Raw genomic sequence first — 17,513 nt, forward strand, 5'->3', positions numbered from 1 at the left:
ATTGTGTATATTTGGATTTGCAATACTCACATGCTTCAGGTTTTACAAGTATCTCTTTTTTTACTTGAAAGTACAGCTTATGGCTGCAACTCACGAACATATAAAATCTATAAAGTAAGGAATCTGTGTGTGTGTGTGTGTATATACGTATGAACAGTATGTATATACATCCTTCGTATGTCTCAGGAACCATTCAGCCAATGTGCTTCAAACAGGGAAGGTGTGTTTCTGGGGATGCAATAACATGCATAACAGAATTTTGCACTATTTTGACACACGGCGCGTTCAGTATTAATAAACTTTTAATAAATAAGCACACAGCGCTGGCAAAGTAGCTCCACTAAATAAATCCATGCTCTACTGTGGTTAAAGCTGTAGACTAATACTGACTTTAAGTAGTTGTGATTTGAATATGTTTTTTAGAGGCAGATTTAGTGATTTGGAGGCCGCAGGCAAATGCTCTGTCTTTACTTTCCACCCTTCCTTTAACCTGGAATGTTGGTTGGCTATTTGCTGCCGAAGAAGTATCCACTTCAAGCTTTTTTTTCTAAAGTAAAAATATTCATTTGATAATAAAACTATAAATACCACGCAGTACTCCATTCAAATTTCAACTTAAAGTGCAGTGTGAAAAACATTTTTTGTCTTATTTCAGGGTTCAGTGAATTAGGATAGCAACATAATTCAATATTTCTCATATCTAAACATAATAAATTTGTCACTGTTTGGGGTCCAGTGTACCTCTCAGGATCTAAGGAAGCACAGTGTCAACTGTCAAGTTGGTATCAAGAAAACTGTAAGCAGCAATACCTCAGACCAAGAAGTGGGCCTGTTTTGATTATGCGCATTCTTAACGGACACTACAGAAGTGTCTGAAAATGGTGAAAAATGCCTGTTTTAATTGCCTAAAGCCTGAGGTAAAATCTTCTTGTTTTGTCCAACCAACACTTTGAGACCCAAAGGTAGTTAGATATAAAACAGAGCAGCAAATCAACACATTAGCAGAAGCAGGAGGAAGTGTAAATTGTCATTTTCTTGGAAGAAAATGACAATTTACCTTCTGTCAGTCAAATAATCGACAGCTCTTGTGCAGCTCCACGTTAGGGACAGAATGGAGTGATTAATAAGACAATTTATGACTGTATGCTGATTCACACCCTTGACAAACACAAACAATCCATTAGAAAAGGTAAAAAAAGGAACTATTGAAAAACAATCTCAATGCCCCCAGCACTTCTAATAAAGAAAGAAAAAACATTTCATTTTTCTATTGATTTCACTGCATTTACAATAAGTGGTCCCGGCCCTCCCGTACATATAACCTCCCTGCTGTTGCCATGGAAGTGCTAAGAAGCTGACTTTAGAGGCACAGCTGTTTTGTTTGATTGACACATGAATGAAAGGTGAAATGTTAGCGGCATTGTTCTGGCGATGTCGGCCGTGTGGTCAGTCCACCAGTTTGGTCAAGACTGACATGTCAACAACTACCCAATAAATGGCCATTATATGCTATAAATGTTATCGTGACTTTGGTAAAGAGCGATTGACATCCTTTCTTATTTTTCATCATTTTACAGACAACTAACAACAACTAACTGATTAATCAAGAAAACAACTGAGAGACGAATTGCCAATGGAAATAACTGTTTGTTGCAGCCCTCGCTAAAAGCACCGTTCTGCCCACAGTGTCACAGAACTGCTATCATGGTGATAGACTTTTAGTCGTTTTTCCATTTAAATAAAAGTGAAGATTTGGTGTTTGCACTTTGGACCAGAAGTCCAGCCAGACTAATTGATTATGAAGGAGGCTGTCTGACAAATTACGAATGGCTTTATGACAGTTTCTCTTGTTATATTATTTATTTTCAGATTGATTTAGCAGTGAGTCATGCATAAAGCAGTGGAAGAGAGCATTTGAAGTGGAAAATCACTGTCATTCTTATCATTAGAAGTTAGCTTTTTCTTCTTGAGACATTAAAAGAAAAATCAAAGATCCATCTTCTTAACATCCACACATCCTTGCAGTCGCTACCTCTTGGAGCCTTGCTATCCGGGGCCTTATTAAAAATACAAGCTGTGTGATCTTTCTGTCGGCCCAGAAATCCCTCGGTTCGTCTCACTATCTGTCAAAAGCTCAGTCAGATGCTTCATAGACAGGCGGGGAAAAAAACAAACACCTTCACTCTATATGTCACTCCTCAAAAACTTCAGCACAAGTGGCTCCAGCTGCATTTTCCCCGACTTCCCCACATCAGATGCGACCCTTGAGTTGAGTTGATTGTGGTCAAGTAAAAACCTGTTATAGTTGGATGTCAGCTCTGTCTGCGTTTCCTGTTTCTTCATAGAGGAATTTCAGGACTGTCTCAGAAAGCCAGTGTACAGAGAGACTGTTCAAACATTTATACAAGCGCTTGCCCGCAAATGTCTGGGAACTTGGAAGCAGCGTCCCACTTCTTCATTCAGACTCTGAGCTCAGCACCTGCTGCTGTTATTCTTTTCACTTCAGATGAAGACTTTCTTCCAGACCTGCCTGCTTGGTATTAATCACAACATGATGCATCTCTGAGTGCCTGCAAACATTACATGCTTTCACGCTCTCTGACTCGGCATGAGCCAAGAACTTGATCTTGATTGATATTAAAGCCGGTGTTAAATGCATCTCGTCAGTTTCCATACCTATAAATCAAATGAACAGACCGCTAGACTAATGCAGTCTGCGTTATTCATAGGCCTAACCAGCAATTTGCTGACTAAGTCATTGCTTGCTCAGTGCTCGCCATGTGAAGCAAAAGGTTTTTTATCTGGGTCATCGGTGAGGCGGCTGTGCTTTAGCTTCTCCTCTCCCCTGAGAAGACTACAGAACACTTGATTTGAACGTGCTGCAGGATTCAGCCTTCTGAAAAGGGGCTGGATTGTATATCATGTGTGACCTAGCCTCACACACACACGCGTGCAGGCTGTGCGTCGTCTTGCTCGGCTGAATGAGAGATGTGTTTTTGGGTGGATGGACTAGCCTGGGCGTATGTGTTTTTGTCAGTTTGAATGCACACTCCGGACATTAAATACACAGATAAACACAGTAAATAAATGTTATTCGTTATTTCTTGAGATGTCATATTTTGTAGGACAACATGCCATGTTCATAATGCACGGTGCAAAGTGCCACACATTACATTTTCTGCCTTATCTCTATTATCCTGCCTTATCTCTATTATTGTTTTATTGTATTGCATTATTTTTTTGCTGCCTTCTATGCACTTTTTACTGTAATCATGTAAACCTGTGGTGGGGCAGATCCTAACTTAATCTGCTTTGACTTATAAATAAAAGCGACATTTCATCCTCATTTAAAATGCAGTTTGGTTATTGAAAAATGTTAGCAACAATTTCAAATTGTTCTTATCATACATGCAATATTTTTTCGGAACGTGATTTCCTCTCACATGGGCACAGAACGTGCATGTTTGGGGCATTGTCTGTTGTCTTTATGGTTTGTTCAAGTGCAACTTTTTGGCCTAGACAAAGGCAATATGAGGGGACACAACAGTCAGCCTTTGTCGCCACTAGTTCTTCGCTGTCAGCTTGGTTTGTCTCGGCTTTAAGGTGAAGGCAGGGACAGACGTGTCAGTATCTCTCTGAGTGCAAATATATTTTGTAACTCACTCTTGTGCTTGTACGGCCTTGTTTGCTTAAAGCCTACAAGTGAAAATGGCTGTAGCGTCAGCCCTTTAGGTGCTTAACAACAAACCGCCTTGCAGCTCAGCGGTAGGTAATGATGGCATTATCATTGATCCCCACAAAGTAAATCCAGAGCGATCAATGCTTTCCTGTGTGTTTCCCATGCAGACAGCAGTCAGATTAAGCTGACTGCAGCGGAGAGAAGACATTCTGCAGATTAGAAAGCTACAACTGAAGAGATTGAGATTTAGTTTCAATCTGTGTGTGTGTGTGTGTGTGTGTGTGTGTGTGTGTGTGTGTGTGTGTGTGTGTGTGTGTGTGTGTGTGTGTGTGTTTCCCAGAGGCAGCCACGGGCAGAGCTTTAAATCAGCATGTTTTTTGGCTGCAGATTAGGTCTAGCAACAGCATTTGCCAACATCTGTCTGCCATTACCCCTGTGACACTGGCAGTCATGCAGCAATTAATCAGACTGTTGTGATAGTCGCCACTCGGTCACTCTGCACCTCAGGCACATCACTGAGCAGCAGGATGAGGGTCAGCGTTCAAAGGGTCACATGTCCTGGGGTTTACTGTACGTGTTCCTTACTAACTACACCAAAGTCCACAGACCTTTGGTTACTTTGTAGGACCAGAGCGTCTTATCTAATGTTAACCTGGATGGCTCTGTTTCCTCATTTGATTGTGGCTGCAGCTTTACAGACAAAGATAAACTCTACATTCACTTCTGTATCTACTGTGTACTGATGCTCTGTAGTTGCTGCTTATGATGGGGTTTGGAAAATTCCAGACAGACTCTTAATCAGTAACTTTGTACTGCTGTGGTAGTGTTATAAATGCAGAAGTATCCATGTGGCTTTGTGCTTAATGCTGCTGGAAAAGGCATTTGTATTTAACATGGTGTATCACTAATGATTTTACATATAGAGTCAGAGAGTTTGAACAGAGTTCAGAAAAATGTTCAGGGTGACAACAACAGATCTGAAATATACATCTTTTTTTTTTTTTTCTGGTGCAAGATATCAAACAATAGCCAAGGACTGTATCCTCTGGGGTTCTCAAATGTAAAACTGAGGATTTTCTGCGTTTTTTTCTCCTTGATATCATTGTATATTGAATGTATTTTTCTTGGGTTTGGTACATTTAAAGGTGTCAAATTAAGCTCTTGGAAAATGCGATGAGCATTTATCTCTAGTTTGTGACTTGTTTAAGACTTAACCATCAACCAGTTGGCATGGAGATAATCAAAATATGTGTGTATGATTCTGTCTCTCTGTCAGGCTGACGATGGCAAAATGGCAATGATGTCAGGCAGCTCTTGAGCTGAAGCTTACTTTTCAACCTTTTCCTTATAGAGCACACTTTTTTTTCTATGTCTTTTTTTGGAGTTTTGGTGAGACAAAACAATGTAAGGATGTCTGAGTTTGGGTGAATTATAGTTTTTTTTCCATTATTTTCTAAATAATTGAAAAAATAATCAGGAAATAAAGTGATTATAAAAATCATTAGTGTTATTAATGAACTAAAACTATGAAATGAAAAATATGTGTGTTCAAAGTACAATACAACTGATTTTGTTTTTTTCAGCAGAAAACAGTGTCTGCTGCAGCCTGATAGTGTGTAAGGTTTAAGGTGCAACTACAAGGAGACAAGTAGAAGCAGGATGTCGGTCATTTTAGGCAAGATGAAATCACGTGCCTGTCACGTGATTGGCTAGCACATTTCCTCATTCCTCTCCTTGACAGGCGCACACACACATACACACACACACACGCCAGCTGTGTTGCAAGATGCTGTTTTCCAGGAGAGTCGGGGGAGAAGTAATCTCTAAACATCAGAAATGCCCATCACATGGAGGCAGCACGGAGAAATGATTACTTGACTCAGACAGAATGAAAAATGGCCTTTTTCCCCATGTTTGTTTTTAAGATGGTATCTGTCTACGTTGTGATCTAACCAGGCAGTAATGAAAGCACCAGAACCACAGAGGGTTGAATTCACCAGTAGTGGGAATAATATCCTTATCAAGAGGAGCTGTTTTGTCGGCAAAAGGTAAACACCACCTGCGTTCCTTTTCGCCTCTGCTCTCTGGGACTGTGTCACTCTGAACTGCACTGCTTTATCAAGGCTCAGTGTTGTGGGTTTAGCACTGGATGTGATAAGGATTGTTTGGCACTTGGCCTATCATCGGACGTCCTCGGGGCTTGCGCGGTGTTGTGATATAGCTGTAGAGCTCAGAAAGCAGGTTGCCTGCTGCTTGCGGAAAGAAGCAATCTGTGCTGAAATTTAGATTATGCTCGCGATGTAAGAATCTTTCAGAGACGTTCACGCCTGTTCAAGGGTTCCAATCTAACTTTTGCTGTGGATTTTAGCCTCGAGCTATCTTTTTAAAAACATCTGCAGCTCCTGAGGTCTTGAGTTTTGCTCACATTTGTTGTGTTTCCTAACAGAATGAAAACGAGCTGAAGAGTAAAATTTATTCGAGGGTATTGTTGCATTTATCTTTATGTTGAAACACGAGCCATTACCAGCTTGAAATTCACCTCCAGCGGCCCCGGGAACATCTTAAAGACTTTGATATCAAACTGGCAAGAGAACAGTAGTCTGCATCAGAAAGTGCAGCTGGTTGTGAAAAAGGCTTTTTTCTCTTCTGAGCCACTCCAGATAATTCCACATCACTTTCTAAGATGGACTGTTATCAGGGATGCTCAGTAATTTGAGTCCGTGATGAGGTCGGGATGCAGGAGGAGGCCTTTAATGAGATTTGCTGGAGGTGCTGGTGGTGCTGGCACGCCTACTGTGTGTAGTTTACTGGTGATGGCTCTCCACTGTTTTCTTCTCTTTCTGTGTGACTTGGAAAGAGAAGCAGTTGAAAGAAAAAGATACCCCCTGGTATTGTACAGTGCACTGATGATTTTTTTTCTTGGACCAGGCAATCATGCACATAATGCAGTGGGGGAAAAAAGGATGAGCTGCAGAGTCTTGCTTTATAAAGAAACATTTTACAATGGCTGACTATGGAGAGCCTGACTATAAATAAATGTTACTGTGGACCTCTCCTCAGGGGCCTGCAGCCTTTCACCTCTTGTGTCTCTGTAATGACAAAACAAGACTGTCCTTGTGGAAAAGAAAAAAAAAAGTGGCCATCCAGGCTGTATCTAATGAGTTTGCTTTACTAAATTCAGCTTGCAGCTCCCAGTCATAAGTTTTTATGGTTGGATGAAAAATATTAGATATTTTGCGACATAAAATTGAGGCCTTGTCCCCATGAAAGTGTGCATTTTTAATGCGTTTTGGCCTTTCATCCACTGGCAAAATGCATTTTTGGTCACTAATAATGAACCTTTATTAAAACTGTTGAGGCCTAAGATTTTCAGAAACTCATTTTTCCATGTTGCGGTGTAGACACGTGTCACCCAACTGATGGGTCACGGTCCAAAAGTAGGTTGCAGGTCCATTCTGAATGGACCACAAGTGACTCTTGTGACTTTCAACATGTTAAGTTTGAAAAACAAGTTTAAGTTTGAAGTTTAGTAAAATTCTGGCATAGAGTTTTTATTTTGAAGTGCTGTTTTTGTTTATTCTTGCAATCTGCTTTATTTCTTTGTGTGCTAGACCAACATATTGTTCACATTTTGTGATTTAAAATTGAATAAATGGTAGTTTATAACATATAGACCTTGAACTAATTAATATGGAGAAATCTGGACCTCGTGACTGGACCAGATGGAAACCACTGGTGTAGACCGTAGCCCTTTTTACGCGGCAATCACGTGAGAGGACCAAATCAAACCGAATCAAACAATGGCGACATCACGCTGTTCCGGTGTGTGCTTTTAGCCAGCATTCCTTCGTTCTGGAAGCAAAAGAGACGGGCATGAAATTAAACACAACTGCATAGGCCTGTAGTGTGACATATAACAGGGATGCATGATAATACTGGCACTTCATCGGTATCAGCAGATAATGGCTTTTCTGCCGACGTAACAATCCGATATGATGCTGCTTTATTAATGTGAGTTTAATTTGTTGAAATAGGTCAAATTTGTCCTGGTTTTGGCTGTCAAGTGGGAGGAATTATATAGTTTTTGTTAAAAAGTTGTTACTTAAGGAATACATATGGTATCATTTACATGTAACATAGATTAATGTAGCTTTCTTGCTTTGCCCAGTGGTTGTGTACATTTTGAAAAGCATTATACTGTACTGTTTACCCAGTGCCACTAGTGGGCCAACACAATAAGAGTATAATATGAGGCATAATATGTTCATTCAGCTGCAGGAAGACTTCATGTTCTCTGCAATTAGGTGGAAAAACATGTGTGCATATATTGGTATCAGCAACTGCAATCGGCCACAATTACTTTGAGATTATTGGCATATCAGATATCGCCAAAGATCCAATATTGTGCATCGCTAACATACAACGTACACATCAGCAGGGTTGTTTTTTCTAAATAACAATGGCATAATATGACAATAAGAATTATTTACCATCACTGCTATATGGCAGCTGATCTCACTCTCTGCTTGGAGGATAAGCTCCCAAACCTCATTGTTTTCCCAATTTATGGACATGATCTTTAAACAGCTGCTAGCACCTTTTTAAATCGTTCTAAATTGGTAGCACACATAACACGTTGTCAAAACATCACACCTGATCTGTCCATGATCCCGTCCTGCTGTCTGTCTCTTTTACACAGACGTTAATTCAGTGCTTTTACTATCTCCACTGCTCTCATTGAGGCGAGACACAAAAGCATAAAATCTAAAAAAATAAAAAGTATAGCTAACCTTCCAAATACTTGAGGAACAGGAGGGATCAAAATGTGTTATGGAGGTCACTGCTCCAGGTAGCCCTCCAGTAATGGCTTTTTTTCAGGCTGCTGATCGGCCACCATCTTCCTCTCTTCATGCTTACGTTTTGGCATGCTATTGAAAGCGCTTCAGTTGTGTTTTTATTTTTTGTAACCGCATGTGTAGACCCAGATCTTTTTGGGTTTTGTCTTTATGAGAAAGGAGTATGGGAAACCCCCTTTTACAAAACACCAGTGTGCGCACTAAGCCTAAGACTGTGTTTGTGGGTGCCATCTCAAATGCTCTATTAAATGCAGTAGTAGTCACTTTGATCTTGCTACTGATAATTCTCTCATCATTGTCACTCATTGTTTTTTTCCTGTTATTTTCTGCCAGGTTCCTGTTTTGACAAGAAAGAGAAGATTTCAGAAGCTCCGTCTCTCGAGGAACTCCTGACAAGGGGCCAGAAAATGAGCACAACACCAATCTGCTCTCTCACTGACCAGTGAGCAGCCATGATCTCCCTGCATCACCCATCGAGGGGAACCCCTCTCCGCATGTGGGACTGTTTTCTGACATAGATTTGGAAGAAAAGCTCAACCTCACAATAGAGATGGCATTAGTTTGTTTGGGCTCTAACACATCAGAGTACATATTAGAATACAGGTGAGGCTGAACCTCGAGCCAATATCCACAGGACTCTTTAAGAGGAGGGAAACAGCTTCAGATGACATTTGCAGAAGGACAGAGCTACAGCCCAGCTTTCATGATTTAGTATCCATCCTGCTGCCTTGCTGACAAGGTCATATCATGGCTGCTGCTGATCCCCATAGCAACAGTTCCTTGGCGGGGCGGGGAGCAGACTGAGAGAGTCAACAATGCAGCGTAACGGTGGTGGGGTGGGTGCCGGAGGCCAGCCATGGGTGTTACGGCGTGTGCGTCTCACCTGGCTCAGTTTCATGCTCTTCTTCATCCTGGTCTTCTTCCCACTCATTGCCCACTACTACCTCACTACCATCGATGAAGCCGGGGGTCCCGATAAGCGCATCTTTGGGCCACGTCCCGGCGGCGAGCTGTGCGAGGCCAAACATGTGCAGGATCTGTGCAGAATCCGTGAGTCGGTCAGCGAGGAGCTGCTGCAGCTGGAGGCCAAGAGGCAGGAGCTCAACGGGGAGATCGCCCGACTCAACCTGCGCATAGAGGCCTGCAAGCGCAGCATTGACAGCGCCAAGCAGGATCTGCTGCAGCTCAAGAATGTTATCAGCCAGACAGAGCATTCCTATAAAGAACTGATGGCCCAGAACCAGCCCAAACTTTCACTGCCGGTCAGGCTGCTGCCAGACAAGGAGGACCCAGGACTGCCACCACCCAAGTCTGCACGCTCTTGCCGCCTACGCTCCTGCTTCGACTATGCGCGCTGCCCTCTTACGTCTGGGTTTCCTGTGTATGTGTACGACACAAGCTCATATCCATGGGCGGACTATATCGACCCGTTGGTGAAGCAGGCTTTTGCAGCTTCAGTCAAGAGCAATATTTATATAACGGATAACCCCGGCATCGCCTGTCTGTATTTGGTGCTAGTAGGGGAGCTACAGGAGTCCTCCTCTCCGCTGCCACCTCCTGCAGAGCTGGAGAAGCAGCTGAAAGCTCTCCCTTACTGGAGATCTGATGGACACAATCATGTACTGGTGCATCTCTCTAGAAAGTCCATGACACAGAACTTCCTGTATAATGTGAGCACGGGACGGGCAGCAGTCGCTCAGTCCACCTTCCTGGAGCAGCAGTACCGTGAGGGCTTTGACTTGGTCGTGTCGCCGCTGGTCCACGCCCTCTCAGAGCCAAACTTTTTGGAAGTGCCCCCTCAAGTTCCTGTAAAGAGGAAATACCTCTTCACCTTCCAGGGGGAGAGGGTGGAGTCACTGAGGAGCAGCCTACAGGAGGCGCCACCTCAGTCTTTCGAGGAGGAGATGGAAGGAGACCCACCTGCCGACTACGATGATCGCATCATCGGCACCTTAAAAGCGGTGCAGGACAGCCACTTGGACCAGGTGCTGGTGGAGTTCACCTGTAAGAACCCACGGCCGAGTTTGCCGACTGAGTGGGCTCTCTGTGGGGAGAGGGAGGACAGGCTGGAGGTGCTCAAGGCTTCAACGTTTAGCTTGGTGATTGCTCCAGGGGACGGACAGCTGGTGGCCTCGGCAGGCTGTGGGATGAGGCTCTTTGAGGCTCTAGAGGTAGGGACCATTCCAGTCGTGTTGGGCGACCACTCCAGACTACCATACCACCAGTTCATTCGTTGGAGTGAAGCTGCCATTATAGTCCCCAAACCTCGTGTCACAGAGTTACACTTCCTGCTGCGCAGCCTATCAGACAATGACATGTTGGCGATGAGGCGGCAGGGCCGCTTCCTGTGGGAGACTTACTTCTCCACCTCAGAGAATGTTCTGAACACCCTCCTCGCCAGCATCAGAACCAGCATCCAGGTTCCTGCCGCACCCATCAAAGAAGAACCTGCACACGAGATTCCCCACAAAGCAGGGAAGCTGGCAGGAACTGATGCCAACCTGGCTGACAACGGGGATCTGGATTTGGGTCCTGTGGAGACGGAGCCCCCCTACGCCTCTCCACGCTTTCTCCGCAACTTCACATACACAGCTGCGGACACCTACAGAGCATGGAACCGGGCCCCAGGGCCTTTCCATCTGTTCCCACACACTCCTCTGGATCCCGTGCTGCCCTCCGAGGCCAAATTCCTCGGCTCAGGTACCGGCTTCAGGCCGATTGGTGGAGGTACGGGAGGCTCAGGGAAGGAGTTTCAGGCAGCTCTTGGAGGGAACGTACCCAGAGAACAGTTCACTGTGGTCATGCTGACTTATGAGAGGGAGGAGGTGCTGATGAACTCTCTGGAGAGGCTGAATGGACTGCCATACCTCAACAAGGTAGTGGTGGTGTGGAACTCACCCAAGCCTCCCTCAGACGACCTGCTGTGGCCAGACATCGGCTTGCCGATTGTGGTGAGTGCTCCTTCAAAAAAAATTCCCTAATTCAACAAAATTCTCTAATTCAGCAAATGCACATGTAATCATCCAAATGGTGTCGGTTTCTTTTGTGAGGAATATATCTCTGTCTCATCCCGTCTCTGAAGTGCAAAGCAGTAGCCTGTATCATTTGCGACGTGTCAGAGGTGGTGCAAAGTTTGCTGAAGAACATTGCATTAAGCTGTTTGGATGAGCGCATCTTTGAAACTCTGCAGGAGTTCATACAAATTACCAGCAGCTTTAGATGTGAAGAAGTGTGACATCCATGAATAATAAAATTTGTGCTTTTGAATTAAGCCCGAAAAATAAAATATTCATGTGGTTCATATTCACACCATTAGTTTGTGACAGGAACAAGTGGTAAGCTGTGAAAGAGTAACTAAGGAATTAGATTCTGTATTCGTCAGTGCTAGTCGAGCCGTTGGTGCTACTTAACATTAAACAAGCTTCTGTGTTCACTCCCTCCATGTATGAATCTCATATGTTTGAAAACGCTGGCCAAAAATGTGTTATGGTTCCTTAAAAAATAATGGAAGTAGTTTTGTATGGGAACCCTGTACATAGGTCAGGTAGAATTACAAAATGCTGTGTGTAGCTTCACTCAAAATGTACTCAACTTTATACTACCTAGACCTGCTGTATGTAGTCACATTTCTTACAAGTATCACTACTCAAAAAATGTCCCACAAACATTGTCTTAAACCTGCAGGTTGTTCGCACAGAGAAGAACAGCCTCAACAACCGCTTCCTTCCGTGGGACGCCGTGGAAACTGAAGCCATCCTGTCGATTGACGATGATGCTCATCTCCGCCACGATGAGATCATGTTCGGGTTCAGGTCAGTGCCGGTGACTGAATGTATGAAGCTCAGGGGATTCATATTAACAAGAGTAACAACCTATAGACAGAATTAACTGTCACTTTGGGCACTTTGGGCTCCGGAGAGAGCTCTGTCATTTTATTTGCCATTTCGCAGCGCCTAATTTTTCTACACTGATGAAGAGAGTCATTTGCTTTACTGTCAAAATGAAAACAGATCTTCCGGTAAATGGCCATCGCTATTAACAACTACTTGCTTTTGGCTATATTTTATGTAATTTTTTTTTAGTGTTTACGTCTCTACGCCTTTAATGAATTTAGTGTGGACAGACAGCTCCAATGTAATGTAATGCGACAATTGGTGGTGATGATCAGCTACTGGTTTGCTGTTTGCACACAGTGACATTATTTTCCACTCGGGAGCGGCTGCTCAGTGTGTGACTGTGCAGCATCTACTGGTAAAATTAAGTGTAGCAGTTCAGTCTGATGTTTGGCTCTATATTAGACCGGTTTGAACATTTCTGCACTGGCCCAACCCTACACCACAGAGGATTACTGGTATCTGTGAATGTGGATTGTGACATGGTGTCATCGTATTTTGTATCAAGGGCTATGTTATGCCATTGTTGAACTTACTACCATTCACTGGGTTTTAAAATGTATGGCATTTATTACACTAAGGCCAAATGCTCTATCTTACAATGTTAACGAAAATGACAAATATCCATGTATCTGTGTACACCGTCATGCCACTACAGTGGATCCACTCCAAAATGTAATGAGTTCTTCCTTGGCCCATGCTCACCCTTCCACCAAGTTTCATTACAATCAGGGTTTTTTTTAAAAATCTTGCTGGAAAACAGACACAAACAAACCAAACTGGAAAGAAAGTCTCCTGGGTGGAAGAAATAAAACACAAGATACTTATTTGTTTAAGTAGTAGGCTAAAGAAGAAACACTGCATTAGCTAGAAAGTTCAATGAAAAGTTTAAGAAATAATAGGCTGCAACCATAGATATAAGTGTTCCTTCTTTCAGGAGAAGTGCTTTGAGGTAAGTTGAAAAAAATGCAGTAAAAGAGAAGGAAAGCTTCATCCCCAGTGAGAGGTGAAAATGTCCAAAAAAAAAAAAGAGCAGAAGCATCTTGTTCCTGAAAACACTGAATTAGAGAAACTGAAACCACCACTTGAATCAGAGAAAATAAAAGGGAAACATGCTGCCGGTGCCTTGTAGTTATGATTCATTTGCTAATGCTGCTCTTAGATAAGCTGAAAGTGAAGGCCATGTTTAAACCAATTAAAAGAGCAGGTTCAGTTATTTTTATGCACCACCCCTTTTCTCTCCCAGACTCGTCTACAACTTGGGGCTGTATCAGCTTGTCCAGGCAGGCAAGAACAGTGTGTGTGTGTGTGTGTGTGTGTGTGTGTGTGTGTGTGTGTGTGTGTGTGTGTGTGTGGGTGTGTGTGTGTGGGTGTGCGTGTGTATGTGTGTGTGTGTGTGTGTGTGTGTGTGTGTGTGTGTGTGTGTGTGTGTGTGTGTGTGTGTGTGTGGGGGTCATTTGTCATGAATTATCTCAAACTCGAGAATTACTCAGGAATGTTTCTTCACTTTCATTCTTGCCAAAGAGGAAACATTGCGCAGCAGCTGACTGTGTTCGGCATTTAAGTGGTCTCTCATGAGCTCGTTTGAGACATTAGATTGCTTTTTGAGATTTCTTGCATCCTTTGTGTCTGCAGAAGGAATTCCAAGTATCTAATCTGATAAACTGAAACACAGTTGGTTTTCTTTAACCAAGACTTTTCTCACAGTGACTGGGCTACAGCTTGTGTAAGTATGAGCCAAGAGTGACATGTTGGTTTTAAAATATCTTGAAAAAAAAACTGTCTAATACTAATAGAAGACAGAATGGATACTTAATTGCTCCCAAGAGGCGAAAAGTTGTCAGATTGCTGACTAAATGAAACAGATGGATGGTAAAGGGCGGCATATGCACAGACAGACACCTGGAAACTAATGACTTTAAAAAAGTGACAAATAGCAATAAAAGTCATCTATTAAACATTTAATAATTCTGCCCAGTCAAGTCATAATTTATTGATGGAAAATAAGGGATTCTGCTGACTGTTTGTCTCACAGAGTGTGGCGTGAGGCCAGAGATCGCATCGTGGGCTTCCCCGGGAGGTATCATGCGTGGGACGTCAACCATCAGTCCCGGCTCTACAACTCCAACTACTCCTGTGAGCTCTCCATGGTCCTGACAGGAGCCGCTTTCTTCCACAAGGTCAGCCCCCCCCCCCCATCACGATTTTTTATCATGATTATTCATCATATTATAATCAATATTTTTATTGAACTTTGACGCTTAAATAAATAGAGCACAGCTTTTCACTTTAATGCCATGCTACATTCCTGCTTATTTACAGGTATTTACATTAAAATGAGATTGGTCCATAATCAAAGGGACCCCCCCCCCCAAAAAAAAACAAGAAATAAATTAAATAAAATAAAATTGTACCAAATATTTTTTTGCCCAAAATTAAATTAACAGTACTGCTTTAACTTTCACATTGTGCTACATCCCTGATAATTAACAAACCTTTGCATGAAATTGAGCCTTAAAATAAGTCTCGTCTTCACCTGAATTCACTGCATTTTCTATGGACAAGTGTCCACCGCCGTGTATTTATATATTTTGCTGTTATTTTGGACGTCTGAGTTGACGCTGGACGAGGACGGGGAACGGTAACATTAGCGCTGCTGTTCTTCCCAGCCTTCGTGCGTTCATCGTACTGCAGATTGTGGTGTTTTTTTAAGGTGGCTTGTTAAGTCAGTTGTGTCGCTTCGCGGCGCAGCACCATGACAGCCCTTCTAAAGTAGAGGCTGCTGTTAGTTTAGGAAGCAATATGCAGCACACTTTTCTATGAGCAGAGCACACATTTTAAACGTCAATATCCCAGTCGATCATGTTCACTTAATGGTGGGAAGCCAAACTCAGGATAGTGACTGCTATTGGATTAATTGCGCAGCCCTAACATGTGGCCATGTGTTCCCCTGTGTGTTTGATTTTTGTAGTACTACGCCTACCTGTACTCCTACGTGATGCCCCAAGCCATCAGGGACATGGTGGACGAATACATAAACTGCGAGGACATCGCCATGAACTTCCTGGTCTCCCACATCACCCGCAAACCACCCATCAAGGTCGGTGACAGTGCATGCAGTCCGGCCGTGCTCAGCTCAGCATTCGCAAGCTTTGTGTCTCCCTCAGGCCCCGTGTATTTATATTTTTGCCCACTTAGCCTTGCCATTACTCAAACTGACATATCCAATACTCCTCACAAATGATAAATCAAAAACACAAGATCGAATTGGTGCGTTACGCCTGATTTTTTTTTTTTTCACTGGATTTTTATCGGAAGGACATTTATTACAGGGGTGCATATTTATGGCTAGACAAATAATTATAGCAATCAAGGCATGGAAGCAGTTGGAGCAGAAATGTTATTGCAGCCCCCAGTTTAAGTTCTTTTTGATTTAGTGGCGTGTTAATATTCAGGGGTGTTTCAGAGGGGAATTAAGGACGGCTTTGATGGAGTGTGTTGCATGACAGCAATTCACTGCTAGGAATAAGCCTTGTGAATAATGAATTTAGGGCAAGTTTGAATTTGGAGTCCTAAAGGGTGAGGGGCTCTCTTTTAGCCCAAATAAGACAGATAAAACACAAAATTGTTCACAGGTTTTGCATCACTTGTCAATTTAAGGGATATCTTTCATTTTCTTCAACATTTTTGTAGTATTTAGTTCTTTTCTTTATTGACCATTCGCTAAGCCCTGTCCTCTTTTGCTGGACACATTTGCAGTTTACAAATACATGATAACACTGTCTGATTTATCACCTGAAATGACAAGTGTCAATACCAGATTTTATTATCTGTTCCTGGCAAGCTTATAAAGCTAATGCTAGCTCCCTGTGTTGGTTTAAAATGCAAATTTTAGCTGATTATTAGTTTGTCAGGCTGATGCTGACACTTAGTGGCCATAAGTGTGATGTCCCGCTAAAAGACAAAAAAAAAGTTAGCATCCTTATCAGTCGATAATCTGTTTAGAAGACATGGAAATAAAGAAACAGCATTATTCTTGTATTACAATGAAAAGTTAGTCCTATCTGTAAGATGTCACATTTCATTTCATACGTGTATGGAATATAATGCAGATTTGGTGGCTATTCAAGAGTGATGGCAATACTTTAAAAAAAAAAAAAAAAACAAGATTGTGCCCACCAGCAAGCCAGCAAGAGTCCGTGAGATGGATAACAGTGATATGATTTGAGCTGCAGCAGGGTTTTGACATGAAGTTAACATTAAAGCAGCTCACACACTGTAAATGCACTGTAAAGTGCTGACTTGTTAGTTCACATAAAACAGTGTAACATTATCTAACTAGTAACATTAACATCACTACTAACGAGCTTACCTCATTGGCTGAGTTGTTTCAGCTGTAGCTATGGTGACGTCAGTGGCTGGTGGTTCAGGGTCAGCGTTGCTGTTTTTGTGTCTGCAGTCAGTTTAGTTTTCATCGCCGTTAATTGTAATTTTAGCAGGCTGTTTTTCTTAACTTTCTAGGCTACAGTAGTTTAAAAACACATCTTGTAAATACATTTAGAAAAACAACCTTTGACCACTTGGCTTCTATAATTATTCATATTTCAAACAGTATTCTCACTTTTAAAGATGTAAGAGAAAAAGCTTTTAAGATGAGGAATAACCGGGCTGTTTAGCAAACATGATATGACAAGTTTTTTGAGGATAGCTCAAGTCTAAACTTCCCCAAATCCAATGAAGAGCTGATAACGTTTGCAAAAAATGGATGGGCTTTCATTCAGTGAGGAAATACCACGCAGTGGGCGTGCACAAATATGAAAAAAGCTATCCTCTAAACCCCAAAAACTAGAGTAGTTAGCTAATCAAATGCTTTGTTGTCTTGGAAGTAGATTCGGTTTCTACTGTAGCTAAAACACAGGATGGCTAGACATGCTCACAATTACTGCATATTTAATTCTAATTATTATATTATGTAATTTCTTTCTTAGCTTTTGATTTTGTGTTTTTGGTTTTGGAGAGGCTAAATTAAAGACGTGGAGTCCAAAGACCAGATGCCTCGTTGTTAAGACATGATTGGACATTGCT

At 42.4% G+C, this 17,513-nt stretch overlaps 1 protein-coding gene across 1 annotated transcript in view; it reads left to right on the top strand.

Annotated features, from left to right (window-relative positions):
- extl3 (exostosin-like glycosyltransferase 3) overlaps positions 1 to 17,513 on the top strand; it is a 38,808-nt gene that overhangs the window by 16,737 nt on the left and 4,558 nt on the right. The window contains exons 2-5 of the mRNA XM_042503842.2: positions 8,869 to 11,486; positions 12,220 to 12,347; positions 14,464 to 14,608; positions 15,400 to 15,528. Coding sequence (XP_042359776.2) covers positions 9,351 to 11,486; positions 12,220 to 12,347; positions 14,464 to 14,608; positions 15,400 to 15,528 — 2,538 coding nt within the window. The 5' untranslated portion in view covers positions 8,869 to 9,350. The remainder of the gene's footprint in view (positions 1 to 8,868; positions 11,487 to 12,219; positions 12,348 to 14,463; positions 14,609 to 15,399; positions 15,529 to 17,513) is intronic.

Source organism: Plectropomus leopardus, chromosome 16 (assembly GCF_026936395.1).
Source record: "Plectropomus leopardus strain MGB_pleo_1.0 chromosome 16, ASM2693639v1, whole genome shotgun sequence".
NCBI classification, from domain to species: domain Eukaryota; kingdom Metazoa; phylum Chordata; class Actinopteri; order Perciformes; family Serranidae; genus Plectropomus; species Plectropomus leopardus.